General features: G+C 42.8%; 1 protein-coding gene across 3 annotated transcripts; it reads right to left on the bottom strand.

Moving 5' to 3' along the window:
• Nucleotides 1-1717: 1717 nt before the first annotated feature.
• Nucleotides 1718-26041, bottom strand: LOC139576899 (aspartate beta-hydroxylase domain-containing protein 2-like). Of its 3 annotated transcripts, none has more exons than XM_071403472.1 (4): nucleotides 25628-26041; nucleotides 4587-5790; nucleotides 4183-4296; nucleotides 1718-4025 (listed from the first exon to the last, which is right to left on the bottom strand). In XM_071403472.1, exons 2-4 carry the CDS (start codon nucleotides 5449-5451, stop codon nucleotides 3916-3918), a joined length of 1089 nt encoding a protein of 362 aa, XP_071259573.1. In that variant the 5' UTR covers nucleotides 5452-5790; nucleotides 25628-26041; the 3' UTR covers nucleotides 1718-3915. The 3 variants fall into 3 exon arrangements, with proteins under 3 accessions (XP_071259573.1, XP_071259575.1, XP_071259574.1); XM_071403474.1 differs by lacking the exon at nucleotides 25628-26041 and adding an exon at nucleotides 25137-25621; XM_071403473.1 differs by lacking the exon at nucleotides 25628-26041 and adding an exon at nucleotides 25181-25621.
• Between the last annotated feature and the right edge of the window lie 654 nt (nucleotides 26042-26695).

Genomic DNA, 26695 nt, shown 5'->3' with positions numbered 1-26695 from the left:
ACACATTAAGGCACTTACATTACACATAAAACAATGTAACATTATTACACCACTACATATCTACAATACAAAATGCATAATATCGCCATATAACTGTATAGAGTGCGTTTATACTGTGCAACTATCATAAGGTCTGGATGCCTAATATGGAATACTGTACGACAAAAGGAGTCTTTATTGAAAACATTCCCACGTCAGGGGAGTTACGTATTTAGGCAATCCCTAGCTGCTGGTCTGCTCAGTCCGGGTGTGCAGGTAGCTCGGGCTGGCTGGCTGGGCGGTCTGGCTGAAATTGAATATAGAGGATGTCTTAATAAAGACAATCAAAAGTTAAGTCTTTGTACTTTATTTGTAACAGTTGTTAATATGTTAGGCTATTGGTTAAAGGTGCAACACAATATTGATGATTGAATTATCATTTATCTAGTTCAGTCTTATCAATCACTTAACATATTTAATATTCTCTTACCTAGCTTGTTGACTGTGGGCATTTTTGTTGACTTTTTGTTGTTCCAAATAGAGACTGCTAGAAGGGTCATGGGTCATATTAGATTGTGTAGAAATTAAGGAAATGTGCTTTAGACACCCCCAAAAATGGGAGGTCCCCAAGACCCCCCACCAAGTTATGCCCCCCCCCCCCTTCTAAATCCAAAATTGCACCCCTGAATAATTGAATAGTCCCACTACTAATTCACTTGAATCATCACTGAACTCTGAGGTGCAGGGTAAAATATGACCTATTTTCACAAATGAACAAATCGCAGTTTTATGCAGATGGACCAAATTACAAAACAGCCTGAGAAACTACTCAAACTATGCTGAACAAAAATATAAATTCATCAATTTCAAAGATTTGACTGAGTTACAGTTCATAAAAGGAAATCAGTCAATTTAAATAAATTCATTTGGCCTTAATCTATGAATTTCACATGACTGGACAGGGGTGCCTTGGAGGGCACAGGGCCACCCAATAGAGAGCCAGGCCCATTGAATCAGAAATGAGTTTCCCCCCACAAAATAGCTTTATAACAGACAGAAATACTCATCAGCAGAAATATGTGGTATTGTGTTGTGTGACAAAACTGCACATTTTAAAGTGGCCTTTTATTGTCCTCAGCACAAGGTGCACCTGTGTAATGATCATGCTGGTTAATCAGCTTCTTGATATGCCACACCTGTCAGGTGGATGGAAATGTTCACTGACAGGGATGTAAACAAATGTATGCACAATTTGAGAGAAATAAGCTTTTTGTGCATATGGAACATTTCTGAGATGTTTTATTTCAGCTCACGAAACATGGGACCAACACTTTACATGTTGCGTTTACATTTTTGTTCAGTATACTTAGTCATATGTAGAAGAGTAGTAGCTCCAGAACAGGTGTTCATTCCAGTAACCATTTTTTTTTTTTTACAGACTTCACACTTTTCTTTCTTTTTTACAGTACATTATAATTCCTCTGCTGCTAAGGTTGAGTAGCGTAGGTTTGTTAGTGTACTGGCCTTGCTTTGCTTCAGCGGAATCTCCATATTCACCTCTCCATCTGCTCATACTGAATATGGCACACCTACGCCTCCTGGTGCCACTAATATGAAACTGCAGAACAACATTCTACCCAATGGTACTGATTTGCAGATACACACTGAATACATAAGCGGTTACAACAGTGTTATCATGCACAAAATATATTATGAATTCAAGACTGAAGTTGTCTGATTCAGATAATTTGCCATTTATTAAATACTGTTCAAAATGAGTACAAATGCCACAAATATGACTATTGGGGAAGAATATCACCAAACATTTGATATGCAGCTGAAAAATCACAGAATGGTATAAAATGTTACTGAACAATAGCCAAACCACTTGATAAACATTTCAAATATCTAAAAAGTAATGTCTCAAAATGACAAATACTCGGGAGAGAAGATGACATTGCAGTACCAGTAAATTAAGATGACACAATAACTACCGATTGTAAGACAATTATATTTCAAAACCTCTCAGATATGTTTTGTACTCCAACTATATTTACATAAATACAAAGTTGATATCAAATACAACCAACCATATTACAACCATTAATTAGATAATTTACCAAATACACAGTGGCATGTATTCATGGCTGTCAAGGGAAGCCAGGCTCCCCCCAAAAATGTACCAAGAAAATAACATAAATGATTTTATCATTCATCTCTGTTTCATAATTTTCCTTCAATTCGCAAGAGGCTGAATGTATCTCAGAGGAGAAAGCATCTGAACAAGCGAAACAGCGCCCCCTCTGTCGCTCTACATGTATGCCATCTATCTGATTCTGTCTGGTCCCAACGACAGCCAGCATCAGATAGATGTATGACATTGTTGCCGCTCCCAGCATTGAATGGAAAGCAAGGAAAGCCTGCGAGCATTTGGCCTCCCTTGATAATTTTGTTTTTAAAAGTTGCTCATCGTTGAGCTAAACGGTCCTGGCGCACCAAAAAAAAGTGTCAAGGGAAGCCAGCTTGGATTTTGGCGTCACTACTATCAAATCCCATTGACAGCATACATCATTGATAGAAACAAGTTGATTGTTGCATCTCGTTGTGTTGTTGTCTTCCAGTGACTAGCTAGCTAGCTAGCTTTCCGTTTCCTAAATTAGCCATGGCGATAGGGATTTGGACTTGTTGTTTTACTTAATTATCTGTACTGGCCAATGATTATAACGGCATTCTGACCATTCATTCATACATTGTTGTGACACTGGCCTGAGAGGATGTTAGTTCAACATGTAGCTAGATGTAGAAGGCTAATGTAATCTAGCTAATATTGCCCATGAATGGAAGTTAGGCCAGCATGTGTTTTAGCCAGCTAGCCTAGGACAACAAAAAATAAAAGCGTGTACTGTATGATAGACCGTTTCGTCAAAATGAAAGAGGAGGATGGCATTGGCATTTTTCTACAAGTAGGGTGAGTCAACATATTATTCTACTTGCACAAACGCGCACACGTACAAAGAAATTAGAACAATGGACAGCCACATCATGTTTAGCTTACGTTGATTGGACTAAATTGTTTTTGGTATCTTTTAGGTCACTGTATTAGACTAAGCAGAGGTGATTTGATGATGTTGAAATGGTACTGGAATAGTCAGAAACATTAACTTGCTTGACCATGCTGTAGGTCATGTAACTGTCTGTTACATGCAATATGCTTTGTGGACTGAACCGGACAGAGGTTGCTATCCGGTTTTGTGATTAAACAAAGGTGGTTCAATTTATTCTGCCACTGTCTTCTTATTGTCTCAGTCTTTAGACCTATATATCACAGTCGCAAGGCATATGAATTAACAGGTTATAGAGCAAACAACGCAATTATCACAACACATAGGTTGTAATATGGCTTTTTTTTGTCTTCCCCAGTGATTTCCCCACTACTGCAAATACAACCATTTCTCCTGTGTAGCAACAACACAGGCAGTCTCTAGCAAATCATTTGATCTCTGAAAAACATTTTCTATGTGCTTATCCAACTGTTTTTGTGAAAGCTGTATTGATTTCTAAAGGAGAGCACAGTAAACTATCACACACGGGCAGGGATAATCACAGATATAAGGATTGGGGCTGTAAACATTCAAATGTAACATTTTACATTACGTCTGTTTGGTCAAAGTCAGTAGGTGCTAAGGGAGAGTTACAGGGAGAGAGCCAATTCCAACACGACAGAGAATATGTACACAGTGAGTGTGGGAACGGAACAAGAGACAAAGAAGATCTTTCACCTCACTCACACTGTTCTTCTCTACTTTTCTCACCAACTCTCTCTTCAATTCTGACACATTCTCTCTGTCTCTCTTTAACTCTCTGTGTTTCTCTGTAGCTCTGTCTCTCGTTCTCTCTCCCCCCCCCCCCCCCACCCCACAGGACCCCACCGTCTGCTCAGCGTCCAGGGGTGAAGATGTAGTCCAGAGCCTGCCTCTCAGCAGCTGCCACATTAGGGTGCCAGAGGTCCACCATGAAGACCACCCTGGGGCCGTCCTCTGGGCTGCCTGAACATAGCGAAAACACAGATTCATGTTTTCCTCCAATCAACCCTTTATAACAGCTTAATAACACTTTGTCAGAATATTATAAACACACACACGCAACCCAGGGTAGAAAAAGGCAACCCCTTTCATCCCTCACAAACAGCTGTCCCTCTCTCACCCTCATGGAATGCCCTGTGGAGGAAGGAGTCATCAAACAGCAGACAGCTCCCCTCAGACCAGCACTGCGGCTCCCCTCCAACTACCAGCTCACAGGAAGAGGGCACTCTAAGACCTACAGAGGACAGACAGCAAGTCAGTCTATATAATTACTAAAGAAACCAAGGAAAATATTGTATGACACAAACACATATGAATATATTCTAAAATGTCAGCTGTATATGCTGCAAGCAAAGCAAGCTTTAAAACCAACCATACTATAGTGAAAATCATTATTATCGTTGTAATACTTTCACAAAGACAGGTGAACACATACATATGGGAGCCAGGTGCATTTTGGGAGCCAGGTGCATCCCTATATTTAACAGTGTTGTAGCCCTCCAGGGAGCTCCCTCCATTTCTTACCCAGGTGGCAGCGCAGCCTGACGTTGGTTGGGCCGTAATGCTCAGTGATCAGGGCTCCGGGGGTCAGCACAGAGAAGCAGGCGTTTCCAAACACGTTGTTGGCAATGAAGGTGCGCAGCTGGCCCAGCACCCTCCAGGCCCGGGGGCACCTCCTGGCGTTGAGGGCCAGCGGAGTTCCCTGGTTCACCAGGTAGAAGGTCCACCACTGGCCATGGGGGGTGCTGTTGGCCTTCCAGCCCGGAGGCAGGGCGGAGCCAGCCCGCGCTGGTGGGGCATGGTAGATGTTCTCAAATTCAGCCAGCAGAGCAGGGAAGCTCCTCTCCAGCAGCTCCACGTCGTGTTTCTGTGCGTCCCGGGAGAAGAAGGGTGCTGAGGGCAGGTCAGGGAGGAAGAACACCTCTGGCCTCTGGATGGTGGGCCGGCTGGTGAGGTAGCGGCCCTGGTCTCGTACCCCTTTATGTACCCTACCCATGCCTGACCAGGTGTAGCGTTTGGCGTAATCCTGCAAGCTGTGGTACAGCCTCTGATTAAGACCCTCCCCTGTGTTGGTGCAGCGAAAACACTCGGTGGACTGGCAGTAAGCAAAGCCGTTCTGCTCCTCCACCCCTGACACCGGCCTGCCTTTAGCCCTACCATCTCCATCTGTGCTGATCAAGGCCCCCCCACCCCCCCCTACTCGACTGGGCTCATTGCTGTACCCCCCACGCAGGGGAGAGGAGCTGTGCTCACGACCTACCCTGTAACAGTACCACACAAAGAGCAGCAGCAGGCACATGGCTGTACCAAAGGCACTGGACTCACAGTCCCTCATAGACTGCATCCCTCCAGCCACCATCTCCCTCACCCTTTCTAGTGACCACTCCATGCTGGCTCCTCGCTAAAACCCCTGACAGTCTGGTCTGGAGAAACTACTGTTGAAAAGGTCAATGACCAAATCTGTCTGACTGAAAATGTATTTTAGAGGAAAATCTTCCACAGGGTGTCTGAAAGGCTACTTCCAATAAACTCTTATCATCCCCCCTGCTGGATGCAGTCTGACACTATCTGATGACACACAAAGGCTCCAGTCCAGACATTTCAGCACTCAGGGATGAGGGGAGGGCTCCCCCTGCATGGTGTCTGGCTGTGCGGTATTTGTGCTGCTCCCTCCCTTTTTCATTTTAGACAAATGCAGACAGACAACATACCTCAGAGTGTCTGGCCTCTGCATCAGAAAGAGAGGGAAGGAAAGATAGGGAAAAGGTCATTAGACATAAGCATTGCACAAAAAAATACACTCAAGACTTTAGGCAGCATCTAATACAGAAGTAGAGTACCAACATGCAGATGTCATTGCAAGTTCAGTTTTCCACACGACTTCCCCCACTTAGCTGGTTTAATACGGAACTAACTCCCACCCTCTGCACCACCCTTTGTGCAAACTCCCACCCCCACACTCAGCTCTGGACACCCACAGTGCACCATGCACACACCCATACGGATGGCATTTCAAATTCAGGTCTCCACACACCTCCGCACTGCATTGTACAAAGCCATGAGTCACATTTCATGCATATGACTCATGGCTTCATGGATAATTTTTTCGGGATGGTAAAACGTTTTCAGTGTAAACTTAAACGACTAAAACCAGATATAAAAGTATGTAGAACATATCATGGAGCAATATATATTTAAATAAGATCATCTTTGAGAACTAACAATCACCAAAATAAAAACTAGACAAGGAGAATTTAAAAAAATGGCATGGCATTGACTTTGTTATAATGTTCGAGTCAATCAGATAGCATAAGAATAGCTAAATGTATAGAATTGCAGGAAACTAGTTTTAAAACTATAAATTCTATCAGCCCCATGGCAAAATGTGTAGAATTGCAGGAAATGACCTATGAAACTGCAATTTTTCTCTCAGCGCCATGACGAAATGTGTAGAATTGCAGGAAATTAGCTTTAAAACTAAAATGTTGTCTCTATGGCCTTTAAAACGGCACCATTGGCCACGCCCACTACCCCCCCACACTAACTTTGCCACCGCTGCTGGAAAAAATCCTAGGGGAAACACTGCAGAGAGATAGAGACAGAGTGTGTGACAGAAAGACAGAGCACGTATTCAGATAACATTATGCATGAAACATAAATAGACAGTGTTGACATCTGCCTACATGAATCAATGGTGAGAGCAGCTCTAAGGCTATGTATACTAAACGAGAGCCACTACGGTGTTCTAGAATAGCACTACTGTACTGGCTTGTTATACATTAGGGACAGTTAGAAATGTACTGGGGGTGTGCTGGTCCAATTCTAGGTGTCCAAAAGAAAAATGCACCACCCTCCCAAACATAAAACATATTTTCACATGACCCTCCCCTTGTACTGTAAAACCTTTTTTTCACACCCTGCCCCCTCATAAAATTAACTCAAAAATAATGATTACCACCATAACTAACAATAACTGTAGCAACCCTGTGTTTATAAACGTGGATTTCGACTTTACCACTTCAGCTAACGAGCCTGGAGGTTAAGGGTTTGCCGACCACCACATCACTCTCCACGCCTGTATCATTATACTACGATCAGATCCGTCTGCAGACAATGATCAGCTAGGGGGAAATCAGCTTTTCTACATTTTGATGCTTTATTTATAATCATATAAAATATATACAACACATTTTCCATCAACAGGTTTCTGTGCCAATGCACCACACAAAACCAGTAAGCAACGCATAACCGCACAATGATTACAGACTTCAAGTGCTTATCTACAACACAATCAAGAAGAGTATGTCAATCTCGACATCCCTCCTTACTCAGTATTGAAACTTTTGTGTTTTGTAACAGATGTCTCTTTTTCCATTCATTGAATGGCCGTTGCGCAGTTTGGATGCTGGAATTATATTAGAGTGGAGTGGTTGAATGTGAGCAGGTAGCCTACAGGAGACTTTTGAAGTAGCTTAAATCATATTAGAACACCCCCCCCCCCCCCCACAAAAGTAACTTTGTTACAAATACATCTGTACATAATACATTTGTATTTTATAATACATTTGTATTCTAACATTTGGATTCTTTTTCTTTGATGTCCACTCCAATACCTTGACTTTGTTGTCCTTAAGCCATTTTGCCACAACTTTGGAAGTATGCTTGGGGTCATTGCCCATTTGGAAGACCCATTTGCGTCCAAGCTTTAACTTCCTGACTGATGTCTTGAGATGTTGCTTCAATATATCCACATAATTTTCCTGCCTCATGATGCCATCTATTTTGTGAAGTGCACCAGTCCCTCCTGCAGAAAAGCACCACCACGACATGATGCTGCCACCCCCATGCTTCACGGTTGGGATGGTGTTCTTCTGCTTGCAAGCCTCCACTTTTTTCCTCCAAACATAACGATGGTCATTATGGCCAAACAGTTCTATTTTTGTTTCATCAGACCAGAGGACATTTCTCCAAAAAGTACGATCTTTGTCCCCATGTGCAGTTGCAAACCGTAGTCTGGCTTTTTTATGGCGGTTTTGGAGCAGTGGCTTCTTCCTTGCTAAGCGGCTTTCAAGTTATGTCGATATAGGACTTGTTTTACTGTGGATATAGATACTTTTGTACCTGTTTCCTCCAGCATCTTCACAAGGTCCTTTGCTGTTGTTCTGGGATTGATTTGCACTTTTCGCACCAAAGTACGTTCATCTCTAGGAGACAGAACGCGTCTACTTCCTGAGCGGTATGATGGCTGCGTGGTCCCATGGTGTTTATACTTGCGTACTATTGTTTGTACAGATGAACGTGGTACCTTCAGGCATTTGGAAATTGCTCCCAAGGATGAACCAGACTTGTGGAGGTCAAAAAAAAAAAAAAAAAAAAACTGAGGTCTTGGCTGATTTCTTTTGATTTTCCCATGATGTCAAGCAAAGAGGCACTGAGTATGAAGGTAGGCCTTGAAATACATCCATAGGTTCACCTCCAATTGACTCAAATGATGTCTATTAGCCTATCGGAAAATTCTAACGCCATGACATAATTTTCTGGAATTTTCCAAGCTGTTTAAAAAGGCACAGTCAACTTAGTGTATGTAAACTGCAATTCACTGGAATTGTGATACAGTGAATTATAAGTGAAATAATCTGTCTGTAAACAATTGTTGGAAAAATGACTTGTGTCATGCACAAAGTAGATGTCCGAACAGACATGGATGACATCGGTCCCATTATGCCTGGCAAAAACCAAACACTGCAGTATCAAAAATTGGCTAAATATGAGAAAAATAAGGGGGTAAATGTATAACAGTCTATTAATGGCAAGAATTTTGTATAATAAAAAACGAAATTTTGAAACAAGCGTTGTTTTGTGTATCAGTTCATAAACCATGTGCCATGGAATCGGCACATCAAAAATCTAAACTATTTTGCAACCTGTAAAAGATTTTGATCCTCAAATTAAAGCGTGTATATTTTTGTATTTATGACAATTTTTGGAGGCCGATTTTGTTCTTTAATAAAGGGCAGACAAGTTCCCTACCTTCTCCCCTTTCCACTTGCCTCTTCCATTTTTGAGTTAACGCTGAAATCAGTTGGTTGTAATTTGGGATAGAGCAAACATTTCTATATTTTTGTTAACGGCACGTGACATAACTCCACCTTCCCTATTTATAAGATAATACCTTATTTTTTCCCCATAAAGAATGCTTTTTAAAATGTTTATTACATTTTAGTAATTTAGTAGACGCTCTTATCCAGAGCAACTTACAGGAACGATTAGGGTTAAGTGCCTTGCTCAAGGGCACATTGACAGAGTTTTCACCTAGCTCAGGGATTCAAACCATAGACATTTCAGATACTGGTCCAACACTCTTAACCACTAGGCTACCTGCTGCCCCATAAAAAGGTAATACATCTCAAAAGTTAAATGACAAATATTTAGGCTATATTGGCACATTAGTTTCTAGGTCGAGGAATAGCCGGTCTGATCCAGAAAGCACACGTTAAGCTTTCCTGAATAACTGGCAGAGGTGGGACCAAGTCACTATTATTTGAGTCACAAGCAAGTCTCAAGTCACAAGGTCCGAATCTCAAGTCGAGTCCCAAGTAGAACGGGTCGAGTCCAAGTCGTGCATTCTAAGAGCAAGTGAAGTCGAGTCACAAGTCAAGTATAGAAAAAAACTATCTATACATGCAATGACTTGTTCAAGTACAAATTGAGACGCTGAGACCATAAGGTTCGATCTGACATTTTTGTCAAAAATGAGTTAGTCACATATAATAGATCTTTAGATGGTTATTCATATGTTTGTGAAGTTAGATTTTTGAAAAAGTTAATTTTAAGGGAAAAACTACAGCTTTCTATCTGCATAAACTAATTTGAACTTGGTGCTATAAGGTTGTATCTGCAATCCAATCAGAAGCCTGAACAAATACAGAAGGACCAATCAGAACACGTCTTTGCCATCTCCCTCTAAGTATGGTCTAGGCTAGTCTAGTGAGCAATAATGGCACGCAAAAAAAAAATAACACTGTCAGAAATCTTAAAGTAAATGATGTCACATCGTTGTTCAGTGATGACAGTAATTCGTCTGATGATCGTAATACATTTCTTAACGTATTTGATGATGAGTACTGACTATCTTGGTACAATAGTGATATTATATCATGTATGTATTCAAATAGCTACAGTCTTCTTAAAAACTGAACAAGTCTAATTCAGAAGTGTCAGATAGAACCTTTGCGATTGCACCCTTCTGAAAAAACAGATTTACACATGCCTCAGTATTTTGATACTCTGCACTTTAGGTGAGGACCTTAAGGTGAGGGTCTACATCCAAGATGGCGTAGGAGTCAGACATGTGTTTTGTCTTGTCATGTGTAAATATAGTTTTTCCTTGTTTTTTTTGTATATATTTTATTATCACTTTCCATCTACGGACTGAATATACTCTCCTGCAACCCGCCTCACCCAATGTGGTACAGATCTGCTATATTTATATACTTAAGAACCGGAACCGCCATCAAAAGCTAGCCAGCTAACTGGCTACTAACTAGTGTCAGTTAGCCATTGCTAGGCCCATTTGCTAGGCCCATCTCCCGGCTAGCAGTAGAGGCCCATCAACCACTCCTTGGGCTACAATACCTGGACCCCCCGCCGACCCATCACGACTGGACTACCGACGTAATTCCGCCCGAGGGTTTTTTTCAACTGACTTTTTCCGTCGCGACATCCCTCAAAAGGCCCTTCTGCTAGCTTGCTAGCTCTGGCCCGCTAGCTGCCTGAAGCCACTCACTGGACTCCTATGATCACTTGGCTACGCATGCCTCTCCCTAACGTCAGTATGCCTTGTCCATTGCTGTTTTGGTTAGTAATTATTGCCTTATTTCACTGTAGAGGCTTTAGCCCTGCTCAATACGCCTTAGTTAACACTTCAGTTCCACCTCCCACACATGCGGTGACATGTGGTTTAAATTATATTTCTAGACAATATCTCTTTCATCGTCACTCTATGCACAGGTTTACCCCCACTGTATTCACATCCTACCATACTCTTGTCTGTACATTATGCCTTGAATCTATTCTACCGTGCCCAGAAATCTGTTCCTTTACTCTCTGTTCTGAACGTACTAGAAGCCCAGTTATTTTAGCCTTTAGCCGTATCCTTATCCTACTCCTCCTCTGTTTCTCTGGTGATGTGGAGGTTACTCCAGGCCCTGCAGTGCCTAGCTCCACTCCCATTCCCCAGGCGCTCTCATTTGTTGACTTCTGTAACTGTAAAGCCTTGGTTTCATGCATGTTAACATTAGAAGCCTCCTCCCTAAGTTTGTTTTATTCACTGCCCTAGCACATTCTGCCAACCCGGATGCCCTAGCCGTGTCTGAATTCTGGGTTAGGAAGACCACCAAAAACCCTGAAATTTCCATCCCTAACTATAACATTTTCCGACAAGATAGAACTGCCAAAGGGGGCGTAGTTGCAATCTACTGCAGGGATAGTCTGCAGAGTTCTGTCTTACTATCCAGGTCTGTGCCCAAACAATTTAAGCTTCTACTTTTAAAAATCCACCTCTCCAGAAACAAGTCTCTTACCGTTGCCACTTGCTATAGACCACCTTCTGCCCCCAGCTGTGCCCTGGACACCATATGCGAATTGATTGCCCCCCATCTATCTTCAGAGCTCGTGCTGTTAGGTGACCTAAACTGGGACATGCTTAACACCCCGGCCATCCTACAATCTTAGCTTGATGCACTCAATCTCACACAAATTATCAATGAACCCACCAAATACAACCCCAAATCCGTAAACACGGGCACCCTCAAAGATATCATCCTAAAGAACCTGCCCTCCAAATACACCTCTGCTGTCTTCAACCAGGATCTCAGCGATCACTGCCTCATTGCCTGCGCCCATAATGGGTCTGCGGTCAATCGACCACCCCTCATCACTGTCAAACGCTCCCTAAAACACTTCAGCGAGTAGGCCTTTCTAATTGACCTGGTCCGGGTATCCTGGAATGACATTGGCCTCATTCCGTCAGTAGAGGATGCCTGGTTATTCTTTAAAAGTGCTTTCCTCATCATCTTAAATAAGCATGCCCCATTCAAAAAATGTAGAACCAGCTACAGATATAGCCCTTGGTTCACTCCAGACCTGACTGCCCTTGACCAGCACAAAAACATCCTGTGGCATACTGCATTAGCATCGAATAGCCCCGGCGATATGCAACTTTTCAGGGAAGTTAGGAACCAATATACACAGGCAGTTAGGAATGCAAAGGCTAGCTTTTTCAAACAGAAATTTGCATCCTGTAGCACTAACTCCAAAAAGTTCTGGGACACTAAAGTTCATGGAGAATAAGAGCACCTCCTCCCAGCTGCCCACTGCACTGAGGCTCGGAAACACTGTCAACACCGATCAATCCGCGATAACTGACAATTTCAATAAGCATTTTTCTACGGCTGGCCATGCTTTCCACCTGGCTACCCCTACCCCGGTCAACAGCCCTGCACCTCTCACTGCAACTTGCCCAAGCCTCCCCCATTTCTCCTTCACCCAAATCCAGATAGCTGATGTTCTGAAACAGCTGCAAAATCTGCACCCCTACAAATCAGCAGGGCTAGACAATCTGGACACTCTCTTCCTAAAATTATCCGACAAAGTTGTTGCAACCCCTATTACTAGCCTGTTCAACCTCTCTTTCGTATCGTCTGAAATCCCCAAAGATTGGAAAGCTGCATCAGTCATCCCCCTTTTCAAAGGGGGAGACACTCTAGACCCAAACTGCTACAAACCTATATCTATCCTACCCTGCCTTTCTAAGGTCTTCGAAAGCCAAGTTAACAAACAGATCACCGACCATTTCGAATCCCACCGTAAGTTCTCCGCTATGCAATCTGGTTTCCGAGCTGGTCATGGGTGCATCTCAGCCACGCTCGATAAGAGACAATATTGTGCAGCTGTATTTATCGACCTGGCCAAGGCTTTCGACTCTGTCAATCACCACATTCTTATCAGCAGATTCAACAGCCTTGGTTTCTCAAATGACTGCCTCGCCTGGTTCACCAACTACTTCTCTGATAGAGTTCAGTGTGTCAAATCGGAGGGCCTGTTGTCCGGACCTCTGGCAGTCTCTATGGGGGTGCCACAGGGTTCAGTCCTCAGGCCGACTCTTTTCTCTGTATACATCAATGATGTTGCTCTTGCTGCTGGTGACTCTCAAATCAAATCAAATTTTATTAGTCACATACACATGGTTAGCAGATGTTAATGCGAGTGTAGCGAAATGCTTGTGCTTCTAGTTCCGACAATGCAGTAATAACCAACAAGTAATCTAACCTAACAATTCCACAACTACTACCTTATACACACACACAAGTGTAAAGGGATAAAGAATATGTACATAAAGATATATGAATGAGTGGTGGTACAGAACGGCATGGCAAGATGCAGTAGATGGTATAGAGTACGGTATATACATATGAGATGAGTACTGTAGGGTATGTAAACATAAAGTGGCATAGTTTAAAGTGGCTAGTGGTACATGTATTACATAAAGATGGCAAGATGCAGTAGATGATATAGAGTACAGTATATACATATGAGATGGGTAATGTAGGGTATGTAAACATTATATTAAGTGGCATTGTTTAAAGTGGCTAGTGGTACATTTTTACATAATTTCCATCAATTCCCATTTTTAAAGTGGCTGGAGTTGAGTCAGTATGTTGGCAGCGGCCGCTAAATGTTAGTGGTGGCTGTTTAACAGTCTGATGGCCTTGAGATAGAAGCTGTTTTTCAGTCTCTCGGTCCCTGCTTTGATGCACCTGTACTGACCTCGCCTTCTGGATGATAGCGGGGTGAACAGGCAGTGGCTTGGGTGGTTGTTGTCCTTGATGATCTTTATGGCCTTCCTGTGACATCGGGTGGTGTAGGTGTCCTGGAGGGCAGGTAGTTTGCCCCCGGTGATGCGTTCTGCAGACCTCACTACCCTCTGGAGAGCCTTACGGTTGTGGGCGGAGCAGTTGCCGTACCAGGCGGTGATACAGCCCGACAGGATGCTCTCGATTGTGCATCTGTAGAAGTTTGTGAGTGCTTTTGGTGACAAGCCGAATTTCTTCAGCCTCCTGAGGTTGAAGAGGCGCTGCTGCGCCTTCTTCACAACGCTGTCTGTGTGGGTGGACCAATTCAGTTTGTCCGTGATGTGTACACCGAGGAACTTAAAACTTTCCACCTTCTCCACTACTGACCCGTCGATGTGGATAGGGGGGTGCTCCCTCTGCTGTTTCCTGAAGTCCACAATCATCTCCTTTGTTTTGTTGACGTTGAGTGTGAGGTTATTTTCCTGACACCACACTCCGAGGGCCCTCACCTCCTCCCTGTAGGCCGTCTCGTCGTTGTTGGTAATCAAGCCTACCACTGTAGTGTCATCCGCAAACTTGATGATTGAGTTGGAGGCGTGCATGGCCACGCAGTCGTGGGTGAACAGGGAGTACAGGAGAGGGCTCAGAACGCACCCTTGTGGGGCCCCAGTGTTGAGGATCAGCGGGGTGGAGATGTTGTTACCTACCCTCACCACCTGGGGGCGGCCCGTCAGGAAGTCCAGGACCCAGTTGCACAGGGCGGGGTCGAGACCCAGGGTCTCGAGCTTGATGACGAGTTTGGAGGGTACTATGGTGTTAAATACTGAGCTGTAATCGATGAACAGCATTCTCACATGGGTATTCCTCTTGTCCAGATGGGTTAGGGCAGTGTGCAGTGTGGTTGCGATTGCGTCGTCTGTGGACCTATTGGGTCGGTAAGCAAATTGGAGTGGGTCTAGGGTGTCCGGTAGGGTGGAGGTGATATGGTCCTTGACTAGTCTCTCAAAGCACTTCATGATGACGGAAGTGAGTGCTACGGGGCGGTAGTCGTTTAGCTCAGTTACCTTAGCTTTCTTGGGAACAGGAACAATGGTGGCCCTCTTGAAGCATGTGGGAACAGCAGACTGGGATAAGGATTGATTGAATATGTCCGTAAACACACCAGCCAGCTGGTCTGCGCATGCTCTGAGGACGCGGCTGGGAATGCCGTCTGGGCCTGCAGCCTTGCGAGGGTTAACACGTTTAAATGTTTTACTCACCTCGGCTGCAGTGAAGGAGAGCCCGCAGGTTTTGGTAGGGGGCCGTGTCAGTGGCACTGTATTGTCCTCAAAGCGGGCAAAAAAGTTGTTTAGCCTGTCTGGGAGCAAGACATCCTGGTCCGCGACGGGGCTGGTTTTCTTTTTGTAATCCGTGATTGACTGTAGACCCTGCCACATACCTCTTGTGTCTGAGCTGTTGAATTGCGACTCGATTTTGTCTCTGTACTGGGACTTAGCCTGTTTGATTGCCTTGCGGAGATAATAGCTACACTGTTTGTATTCGGTCATGCTTCCGGTCACCTTGCCCTGGTTAAAAGCAGTGGTTCGCGCTTTCAGTTTCACGCGAATGCTGCCGTCAATCCACGGTTTCTGGTTTGGGAATGTTTTAATCGTTGCTGTGGGTACGACATCGTCAATGCACTTCCTAATGAACTCGCTCACCGAATCAGCATATTCGTCAATATTGTTGTTGGACGCAATGCGGAACATATTCCAATCCGCGTGATCGAAGCAGTCTTGAAGCGTGGATTCAGATTGGTCGGACCAGCGTTGAACAGACCTGAGCGCGGGAGCTTGTTGTTTTAGTTTCTGTTTGTAGGCTGGAATCAACAAAATGGAGTCGTGGTCAGCTTTTCCGAAAGGGGGGCGGGGGAGGGCCTTATATGCGTCGCGGAAATTAGTATAACAATGATCTAGGGTTTTTCCAGCCCTGGTAGCACAATCGATATGCTGATAGAATTTAGGGAGTTTTGTTTTTAGATTAGCCTTGTTAAAATCCCCAGCTACGATGAATGCAGCCTCAGGGTGTGTGGTTTCCAGTTTACAAAGAGTCAGATAAAGTTCGTTCAGGGCCATCGATGTGTCTGCTTGGGGGGTAATATATACGGCTGTGATTATGATTGAAGAGAATTCCCTTGGTAGATAATGCGGTCGACATTTGATTGTGAGGAGTTCTAGATCAGGTGAAAAGAATGACTTGAGTTCCTGTGTGTTGTTATGATGATCACACCACGTCTCGTTAATCATAAGGCATACCCCCCCGCCCCTCTTCTTACCGGAAAGATGTTTGTTTCTGTCGGCGCGATGCATGAAGAAACCAGCTGGCTGCACCGACTCCGTTAGCGTCTCTTGAGTTAGCCATGTTTCCGTGAAGCAGAGCACGTTGCAATCCCTGATGTCTCTCTGGAATGCTACCCGTGCTCGGATTTCATCAACCTTATTGTCAAGAGACTGGACATTGGCGAGTAGTATGCTAGGGAGTGGAGCGCGATGTGCCCGTCTCCGAAGCCTGACCACGAGACCGCCTCGTTTGCCCCTTTTACGGCGTCGCACAGGGTCGCCGGCTGGGATCAGATCCATTGTATTGGGTGGAAGGCAAAACACTGGATCCGTTTCGGGAAAGTCATATTCCTGGTAGGAACGATGATGAGTTGACGTTAATCGTATATTCAGTAGTTCCTCCCGACTGTATGTAATGAAACCTAAGATTACCTGGGGTACCGATGTAAGAAATAACACATAAAAAAACAAAATACTGCATATTTTCCAAGGAACGCGAAGCGAGGCGGCCATCTCTTTTCGGCGCCGGAAGATCATCCTGATCCACCTCTACGCAGACGACACCATTTTGTAAACTTCTGGCCCTTCTTTGGACACTGTTAACTAACCTCCAGACGAGCTTCAATGCCATACAACTCTCCTTCCGTGGCCTCCAACTGCTCTTAAATGCAAGCAAAACTAAATGCATGCTCTTCAACCGATCGCTGCCCACACCTACCCACCCGTCCAGCATCACTACTCTGGACGGTTCTGACTTAGAATATGTGGACAACTACAAATACCTAGGATTCTGGTTAGACTGTAAACTCTCCTTCCAGACTCACATTAAACATCTCCAATCCAAAATTAAATCTAGAATCTGCTTCCTATTTCGCAACAAAGCATCCTTCACTCATGCTGCCAAACATACCCTAGTAAAACTAACTATCCTACCGATCCTTGACTTCGGCGATGTCTTTTACAAAATAGCCTCCAACACTCTACTCAGCAAATTGGATGCAGTCTATCACAGTGCCATCCGTTTTGTCACCAAAGCCCCATATACTACCCACCACTGCGACCTGTATGCTCTTGTTGGCTGGCCCTCGCTTCATATCCGTCGCCAAATCCACTGGCTCCAGGTCATCTACAAGACCCTGCTAGGTAAAGTCCCCCCTTATCTCAGCTCACTGGTCACCATAGCAGCACCCACCCGCAGCACGCGCTCCAGCAGGTATATTTCACTGGTCACCCCCAAAGCCAATTCCTCCTTCGGCCACCTTTCCTTCCAGTTCTCTGCTGCCAATGACTGGAACGAACTGCAAAAATGACTGAAGCTGGAGACTCATGTCTCCCTCACCAGCTGTCAGAGCAGCTCACAGATCACTGCACCTGTACATAGCCAATCTGTAAATAGCCCATCCAACTACCTCATCACCATATTGTTATTTATTTATTTTGCTCCTTTGCACCCCAGTACCACTACTTGCACATCTATCACCCCAGTGATTAATTTGCCATACTGTAATAATTGAGCAACTATGGCCTATTTATTGCCTACCTCATTTGCACACACTGTATATAGACTTTCTCTATTGTATTATTGACTGTATGTTTGTTTATTCCATGTGTAACTCTGTTGTTGTTTGTGTCGCACTACTTTGCTTTATCTTGGCCAGGCCGCAGTTGTAAATGAGAACTTGTTCTCAACTAGCCTACCTGGTTAAATAAAAGGTGAAATAAAAAAATAAATAATGGGTTAAGAAAGAAGAATTCACCACAAAACAGTTAATATTCTTAATCAGCAAACCATTTTTGTAGCTGCATATTTATTTATGTTAATCCTCTCTCCCTACATTCGCGCTGCACCCGATCCTATAGCTGTACCACAAATCAGCAACCTGTTCGCTAGCGCAGTGGATCTCAAACTGTTTGACCTGCGTACGACAAAAAGGAGGGGTTCAAAGTTTGCGACCCCCCACGCATGCACGCGCAAATGATGCTTTTTTCAAAACGAAAGATACAGAAATAAACTGCGTTTTCCACCTGCATTTTGAGCTGAAAGTCATTAATGTTAGCAGTCAATATAAACTAGGGATATATTGTCACAATTTTCACTTCTCTGGAGTTCAGAGCAAGCACGATCACACGGCCTACCTATATGCAGCAGGGGTTGCAGGATCGGATGGAAAGCGCGATCGGTCTGTAGTCTTTTTCTTTCTCTCAAATATTGTAATTACAGTGCATTCGGAAAGTATTCAGACCGCTTGACTTTTTACACATTTTGTTACGTTACAGCCTTATTCTAAAATGTATTATATAAATACAAATCTGCAGCAATCTACACACAATACCCCATAATGACAAAGCGAAAACAGTTTTGACATTTAAAAAAACAGAAATATCTTATTTACATATGTATTCAGACCCTTTGATATGAGAAATGAAATTGAGGTCAGGTGCATCCTGTTTCATTGATCATCCTTGAGATGTTTCTAAAACTTGATTGAAGTCCACCTGTGGTAAATTTAATCGATTAGACATGATTTGGAAAGGCACACACTCGTCTATATAAGTTCCCACAGTTGACAGTGCATGTCAGAGCAAAAACCAAGACATGAGGTCGAAGGAATTGTCCGTAGAGCTCAGAGACAGGATTTTGTCAAGGCACAAATATGGGGAAGGGTACCAAAACATTTCTGCAGCATTAAAGGTCCCCAAAAGCACAGTGGCCTCTATCATTCTTAAATGGAAGAAGTTTGGAACCACCAAGACTCTTCCTAGAGCTGATCGCCCGGCCAAACTGAGCAATTGGGGGAGAATGGCCTTGGTCAGGGAGTTGACCAAGAACCCGATGGTCACTCTGACAGAGCTCTAGAGTTCCTCTGTGGAGATGGGAGAACCTTCCAGAAGGACAACCATCTCTGCAGCACTCCACCAATCAGGCCTTTATGGTAGAGTGGCCAAACGGAAGCCACTCCTCAGTAAAAGACACATGACAGCTCACTTGGAGTTTGTCAAAAAGGCACTTAAAGACTCTCAGACCATAAGAAATAAGATTCTCTGGTCTGGTGAAACCAAGATTGGACTTTTTGGCCTGAATGTCCAGCGTCACATCTGGAGAAAACCTGGCACCATCCCTACGGTGAAGCATGGTGGTGGCGGCATCATGCTGTGGGGATGTTTTTCAGTGGCAGGGACTGGGAGACTAATCAGGATTGAGGCAAAGATGAACAGAGCAAAGTACATAGAGATCCTTGATGAAAACCTGCTCCAGAGCATTCAGGACCTCAGATTGTGGTGAAGGTTCACCTTCCAACAGGACAACGACCCTAAAGCTTCTTATGGCTGCAATCCCGCTACCGGAATCGATATGACAACAGCCAGGGATAGTGCAGGGCGCCAAATTCAAACAACAGAAATCTCATAATTAAAATTCCTCAGACATTCATGTGTCTTATATCATTTTAAAGGTAATCTTGTTGTTAATCCCACCAAAGTGTCCGATTTCAAATATGCTTTTCAGCGAAAGCACTACAAACGATTATGTTAGGTCACCACAAAACCACAATAAGCACAGCCATTTTTCCAGCGAAAGATAGCTTTCACAAAAAACAGAAATAGATAAAATTAATCACTAACCTTTGATTATCTTCATCGGATGACACTCATAGGACTTCATGTTACACAATACATGCATGTTTTGTTTGATAAAGTTCATATTTATATAAAAAAATCTGAGTTTACATTGGCGCGTTAGATTCACTAGTTGCAAAAACATCAAGTGATTTTGCATAGCCACATCGTTTCAACAGAAATACTCATCATAAATGTAGATGATAATACAAGTTATACACATGGAATTATAGATATACCTCTCCTTAATGCAACCGCTGTGTCAGATTTCAAAAAAACTTTACGGAAAAATAAACCATGCAATAATCTGAGACGGAGCTCAGAACAATAGCCAAATTAGCCGCCATGTTGGACTCAACAGAAACCAGAAAATACATGATAAATGTTTCCTTACCTTTGATGAACTTCATCAGAATACAGTCCTAGGAATCCCAGGTCCACAATAAATGCTTGATTTGTTCGATAAGGTCTGTTATTTATGTCCAATTAGCAACTTTCGAATTGTTTACCAAACTCCCTAACCAAAGTCTCAAAGCGCGTCCACTATAACGTGACGAAATGTCCAAAAGTTCCGTTACAGTCAGTAGAAACATGTCAAACGATGTACTGAATCAAGCTTTAGAATGTTGTTAACATACATCTTGAATAACGTTCCAACCGGAGAATTACATCGACTTCAATTGACCGATGGAATGGAGCTCCCTCTCACATGAACGCGCCAGTTCAATGCGTGGGCACCTCATGGAAGTGATTACTCATTCCTGTCTCCTTCGGCCCCCCTTCACATTAGAGTCATCAGACAAAGTTCTATTGACTGTTGACATCTAGTGGAAGCCGTAGGAAGTGAAAACTCATCCATATCTCGCTGTGATTTCAATGAGAGCTTGGTTGAAAATCTGCCACCCCTAGAAAAAATCCAAACATAAAGTGTAACTTCTCAGATTTTTGCCTGCCATATGAGTTCTGTTATACTCACAGACACAATTCAAACAGTTTTAGAAACTTCAGTGTTTTCTATCCAATACTAATAATAATATGCATATATTAGCAACTATGACATAGGAGCAGGCCGTTTACTCTGGGCACCTCTGTGCACCTTTCATCCAAGCTACTCAATACTGCCCCTTCAGCCATAAGAAGCTAAGAACACACACAACACAAGAGTGGCTTTGGCACAAGTCTCTGAATGTCCTTGAGTGGCCCAGCCAGAGCCCGGAATTGAACCCGATCGAACATCTCTGAAGAGACCTGAAAATAGCTGTGCAGCGACGCTCCCCATCCAACCTGACAGAGCTTGAGAGGATCTGCAGAGAAGAATGGGAGAATCTCCCCAAATACAGGTGTGCCAAGCTTGTAGCGCCACACCCAAGAAGACCCGAGGCTGTAATCGCTGGCAAAGGTGCTTCAACAAAGTACTGAGTAAAGGGTCTGAATACTTATGTAAATATGATATTTTCATTTTTTTTTTGTTGATACATTTGATAAAATTTCTATAAACCTGTTTTTGCTTTGTCATTATGGGGTAGTGTGTAGATTGAGGGTAAACAAACAATTTAATCAATTTTAGAATAAATCTGTAACCTAACAAAATGTGGAAAAAGTAAAGGGTTCTGAAGGCACTGTAATTCACCAGAATATGTTACATCTTCATCGCATAAGTACTGAAGCTAGTGCGATGTTAGATATATAGCCAGTACCACCTCTGAAGTATATAATTATAACTAGGGTTGTTGCAGTGACCGTATTACCAGCGGTCACAAGTCATGAAGGCAGTCAAATTCCACATGACCATTTACTTACGGTATTTAGGCTTGTCTAAGCTCTGATGCTGGCCATTAGTAGCCTACCAAACAAGCTAACTGTCTGGTACTCAGCACTATATTGTCCCTCTACTCTCTCTGACATCATTGCAAATGTATTTGAAAATCTAATCAAACACTTCATGTTGCGCAACATTTCTATAGGCTATGCAATTGCGGGAGAAAAGAGAGTGATGGCCACTAATAAAAAGAGGAGGATCCCATGAGCTTTCTATAGACTAGGCCTACTATATTTATTTATCTTTCCTAATATTAAGCACATTGCTTATATTTACAACAGAAGTATTGCCAACCTTTCCTGGCATGAAAATAAACCACAGGAAAAGCGTCCATTCGCTATTTAAGTGCATAGATTACATGTATTTTTTCCGCTGCCCCTGTTTCGATACAGGTGCATGATAATGGTCCATTCTAAACCATAAATGTCACACATATATTGTTTAGTATATGTAAAGACAAGATTAAATCAAGAACAGTCTGATTAATTATATATCATCACTTGTGAATGATGCCCAGCATAAGAAACAATACCTGTTTTTGCGACTTGTTCAAATCATAGTCACACACCTCATGTAGCTTAGCCCATAGGCTTATATGTTTTAATAAGGTTTGCATCACAACTAAAGTGGCCAAATAATTTCTTGAAATTAAGCACATTAATCCGCTTTACTCGTGAGTTTCAAGTTTGAGTAAGATCCTTTTCAACATAAAAATGCACCTTTATAATAAAAGCATTACATGCATAATTGCATTTGCGGTCACTTTTGATAATGGTGTTTTCCGCTAATGGAACATTTGCGCGTATAGCCTTCTACCATGTGCGCATGGCTGCGCTTATAAGGTGAAGAAATACCATAATAGTTTATCAACATTTTAAGCTAAACGTTCTGATCTGTTGCGTCAGCCACATTGCATAAACAAGGTTTTTTGATGCTAGTTGTTGTATTAATTTGGGATCTATCCCATCCCACAACTGTCCCACTGTTTGGAATATTTATTTCTCGCACAGAATAGGTCGACTTTTGTACTATGGGGGATAGTACATTGGCAGGCTATAGTTTTTGCTGTTCATTAGGCCTACTCATCTTGTTGGCTGACGGAAAGTAAATGTGGACAGTTCATCCAATATCTTCAATATGCACCTCGTAATTGGATATGGCACAACGCAGCACTCCCGGCCGCAAACGGCATGGAATTTTTAGGGTGCATTACGGCCACAAAGGCGATGCCGCCATGAAATTCGAGGCATTATCAAGTGCTTGTCAAATTGTGAATGAGAGACTAATGAAGTGTGTACAGCCTGCGCAAAAAAACAAAGCAGAGCTCATGCCTTTGAAGCAACTTTTTTCAAATAATGATTAGTGTCACCATGCAGCCTTACAATGTATTAGTAATCAAAACATTTAGCCCAACATTTGTAGAACAACTAAAGTTACATGAATAACTCTAAATTATACATATTGGAGTACCTATTTCTTTGTTAACCGCTCAACACAGAATAGCCGCATGTGCGCACTCCCTCAAATCATTTGGAGAAAATATTTATTTTATTCAGCTTTGTTCAATTGTATTATTCATACTATAAAATAATATAAAATAATGCCACGGAATTATAAGTAAATCTTGTCTGTTAAACTAGTGTAGCCGAGTCATAGCCACATCAGGACAAGTCAGAGTATGCTATTATTTTTTTCTGAAATAGACTACATTTTCTTCATATCATGCTTCTTTAGACATGTCTAAAATAAATTATGGATTTATTGTTAAGGTGTAGGCTATATTACATGGATTTATTCAAGTTTTTAAAATGGCTTGTAGGCTATGTGCGGAAGCAAGGGGATCCGTAATGTGTTTGTTAATTAACGGTCAATTACCGTGAGACCGACAGTTATTTGCTTGACAATCACCAGCTGACAACATTTCGTGACCGCCACAGGACTACTTGAAACAGGCCTACTAGGCCTACCTGAAATATGAAAATAATCAATGAAATCACCAGGTAGCCTATTGTTCTGGCAAAAATGCCTCCGTAGCAGATTGCTAGACTGAATTGTATATGGATATTATTAACATAGGTAGGCTACTCTGTTTTTGCCAGCATCCCCTCAAAACCTTCTCACTGCGCTACTGTAGCTCACCCAACCTGTGTTAATTGACAGTTTGCTGGTCCAATCAGAGGGCAGAGTGTGCGTTTCACTAGCTAATCTGTTTATTTGCAAGTGCGATACTGTCTCTGGCTGTGTGGAGAGTAGCCTAATAGCAAAGCCACTAGACTCTGTGCCACAAAATAAGTGACAAAACATTACAAATCCTGGCCAGATAATTTCAAGTAATCAGTCGGGTCCCGAGTCTTGAGGCTCCAAGGTGAAGTCAAGTTATTTTCTCGAGTCAGACTCGAGTCCAAGTCATGTGACTCGAGTCCACACCTCTGATAACTGGGCCTGCTGGGAGCATATGACAACTTGGGAGAATGGTTCAGCGACAGACAACGCATCAGAAGTAAAAATACAGACAGACTGGCCTGCTACTGTGCCTTTCTATAATCTGTCAAGAGTAGACCCACAACTGATCCAAATGGAATGAAACATTCAAATAACAGGGCTTTTGCGCCATTATTCAAATGACCTTTTCCACTGCAGTGTACAGCCTAGAGTAGAATTATACTCACTTGAAAACAATAATGCAATTATTAATTGGATTGTGGTGTTGTAAGCTAGGTAGGATAATTTGATTGTTCTTAAACAAGATCAATAAGAGAGCTTTTTGAATTGCATGTCTTCACTGTTCTTTCATGCAATGGTGCACCTGGCCTCTCCTCTGCTTGTCAGCTATTCCTCAATTTTGTGGATTTATTTTGAAAAATGCAGATTTTAATGATTTTGTGTGGTATGATTTCTACTTAACCTACTGCAGATCTGGACAAACGATCCACCTGCCACTATTGTCACTATGAATACAGGGCAGGATAGACAGTTGATTGGTAGACTGTATTGACCTGTGTGTGGTATAGTAAGCATGTGGAAAAAGCATAGGGCATAAGGGAAGTACCAAAACACCTTGATAGGGGAGGCGCATGCAAGCAGAATAGGAAATCTGGCAATATGGAAGACAATATATAGTAACACCTGCAGAATGGCGAATGTAAATGAGGGGGAAAAAACGCACTACCCTCCCCTGTGCAAACAAAAAAAACAACACTCCCCAAAGCAATTTTTTTTTTGACCCACCCCCCCCAGTACTGTACATTTCGAACTGTACCTTAGTAAAGTGAAACAGGATCATGGCAATGTAAACAACCATGATGTGCATGAAGAGAACAAAGGATTAGCACCAGCATATATACATGAACAGTAACTGCAGTATGAAGCACCCACAATCACGAGTCACGACACAGACGAAAAGATACACTGTCACAAGAATACTATGCACTGCATGCAGTAAACATAAACACGTATAGGCAGAGCTCACAATTTACATAACTTCCTACGCTTCTCCTTCAAAACCCATCTCACCAAGAATGGTCCGGCAAACCTGCTTGGACAGCCAGAACAGCCATCTCCTCTCAAGTGAACACAGCCCCGATCACAGTCCACCGAGACGCACGCCCCCACAGAACCGCTCTGGCACAACTACATAGTTCACTCCACTGAGCTATAGCCTATATACGCTCGTTGTCTGCTGCCGTGCTTTGAGGAACTGTCATATTAAAAAACCCTACAGGAATGGGGACAACCATCCATAACACACTCGTCTCCCCTCCCTTCTCTCAATTTCACCAATATTCCTGCCTCTAATGCCCTCATGCTTGCCTACGTGTCATCATTCAATCGCATAAAATCACCACAGAATCTCAGACAGCATCTTGTGTAAAGATCTGTAAAAGCTAGACTTGTAGCCCATAGAAACAACTCGGAACGAATGCAACATGATAGGCCTGCGCAATACCAATAATAACTCACCCAATGTCATGGTTGTGGATGATATCTCGCCTACAGGTTTACCATGTTACCAAGCAACTAGTGTTCTCTTTATCTAGGCTATAAGCCTATAATTACCTGTCAATCATAACTAGGCCCTACTTAACTTGTGTTGTTGCATGACATTCATCGCGATATCTAGTAAACTAACAGCAGGCAAAGCACGTACAAAGCACCGCAGTGCAACAGGAAGTCAGATCAATCTACCCCGGTATAGGCGTACAAGCTAATCTTTAGATTTAAAATTAAACATAGGCCTTCGCAAATAAGAATGTAAATGCTAAATACTTATAAGCTATATGTGTCCGTAAAAATAACCTTAAATCGCCTTGTAATAATGTAGCCAGTAGCCTATAAAACTCTACAAGACAGAAGATTTGGGCAACTCATCCAATCCCTCTACTATTTAAACTACAGTTCCCAACATGCCCTTGTGAACTATGACAGGAACTTACATTTTATGCCACGTTCATATATTATTCGGAACTAGGAAACTCAGAAATGCCCGACTCGCTAACTGGTTGTAGTTAGCAAGTCGGACATTTCTGAGTTTCTTAGTTCCAAATAGTATATGAACGTGGCAATAGTCCACAAACGCTGAGACGCGATACTCCGACGTCCCATTGATCATCATAAATAACCAGTGGCAATTTTAGCATATATATCTTGGTGAGGCAAACTTTAAAAACATTTAAGATGCATGCCAGCAAAGCCACTACACAACACAACACAATACTAAACAATATATGAATTGCACTATAACGGTGACAAACGTGCCCACTAACTGTTAGGGTCTACATAAAATTGTCCCAACAGCAGAGCCTACTTTTCAGCACCATGGAGTGAATCCTTACCACTGCTACACCTGGCTATCAGCGGAGCCTTGTCTTGCAGCGAAACAGTTCATTCAGCCTCATTTACTGCCTTAAAAAAAAACATAGCTGACTTGATTAAACAAATGTGGTGTTTACTGACAATTGAGATGTACAAATTATGGCATAAGGGACGACAAGCGGATAAGAGGCAATCCGTAATTTCGATTGACATTAA

Source organism: Salvelinus alpinus, chromosome 5, assembly GCF_045679555.1.
Source record: "Salvelinus alpinus chromosome 5, SLU_Salpinus.1, whole genome shotgun sequence".
NCBI lineage: Eukaryota > Metazoa > Chordata > Actinopteri > Salmoniformes > Salmonidae > Salvelinus > Salvelinus alpinus.
Note: the sequence above shows the minus strand (reverse complement) of the source record. Positions and strands in the feature narration are given on the sequence as shown.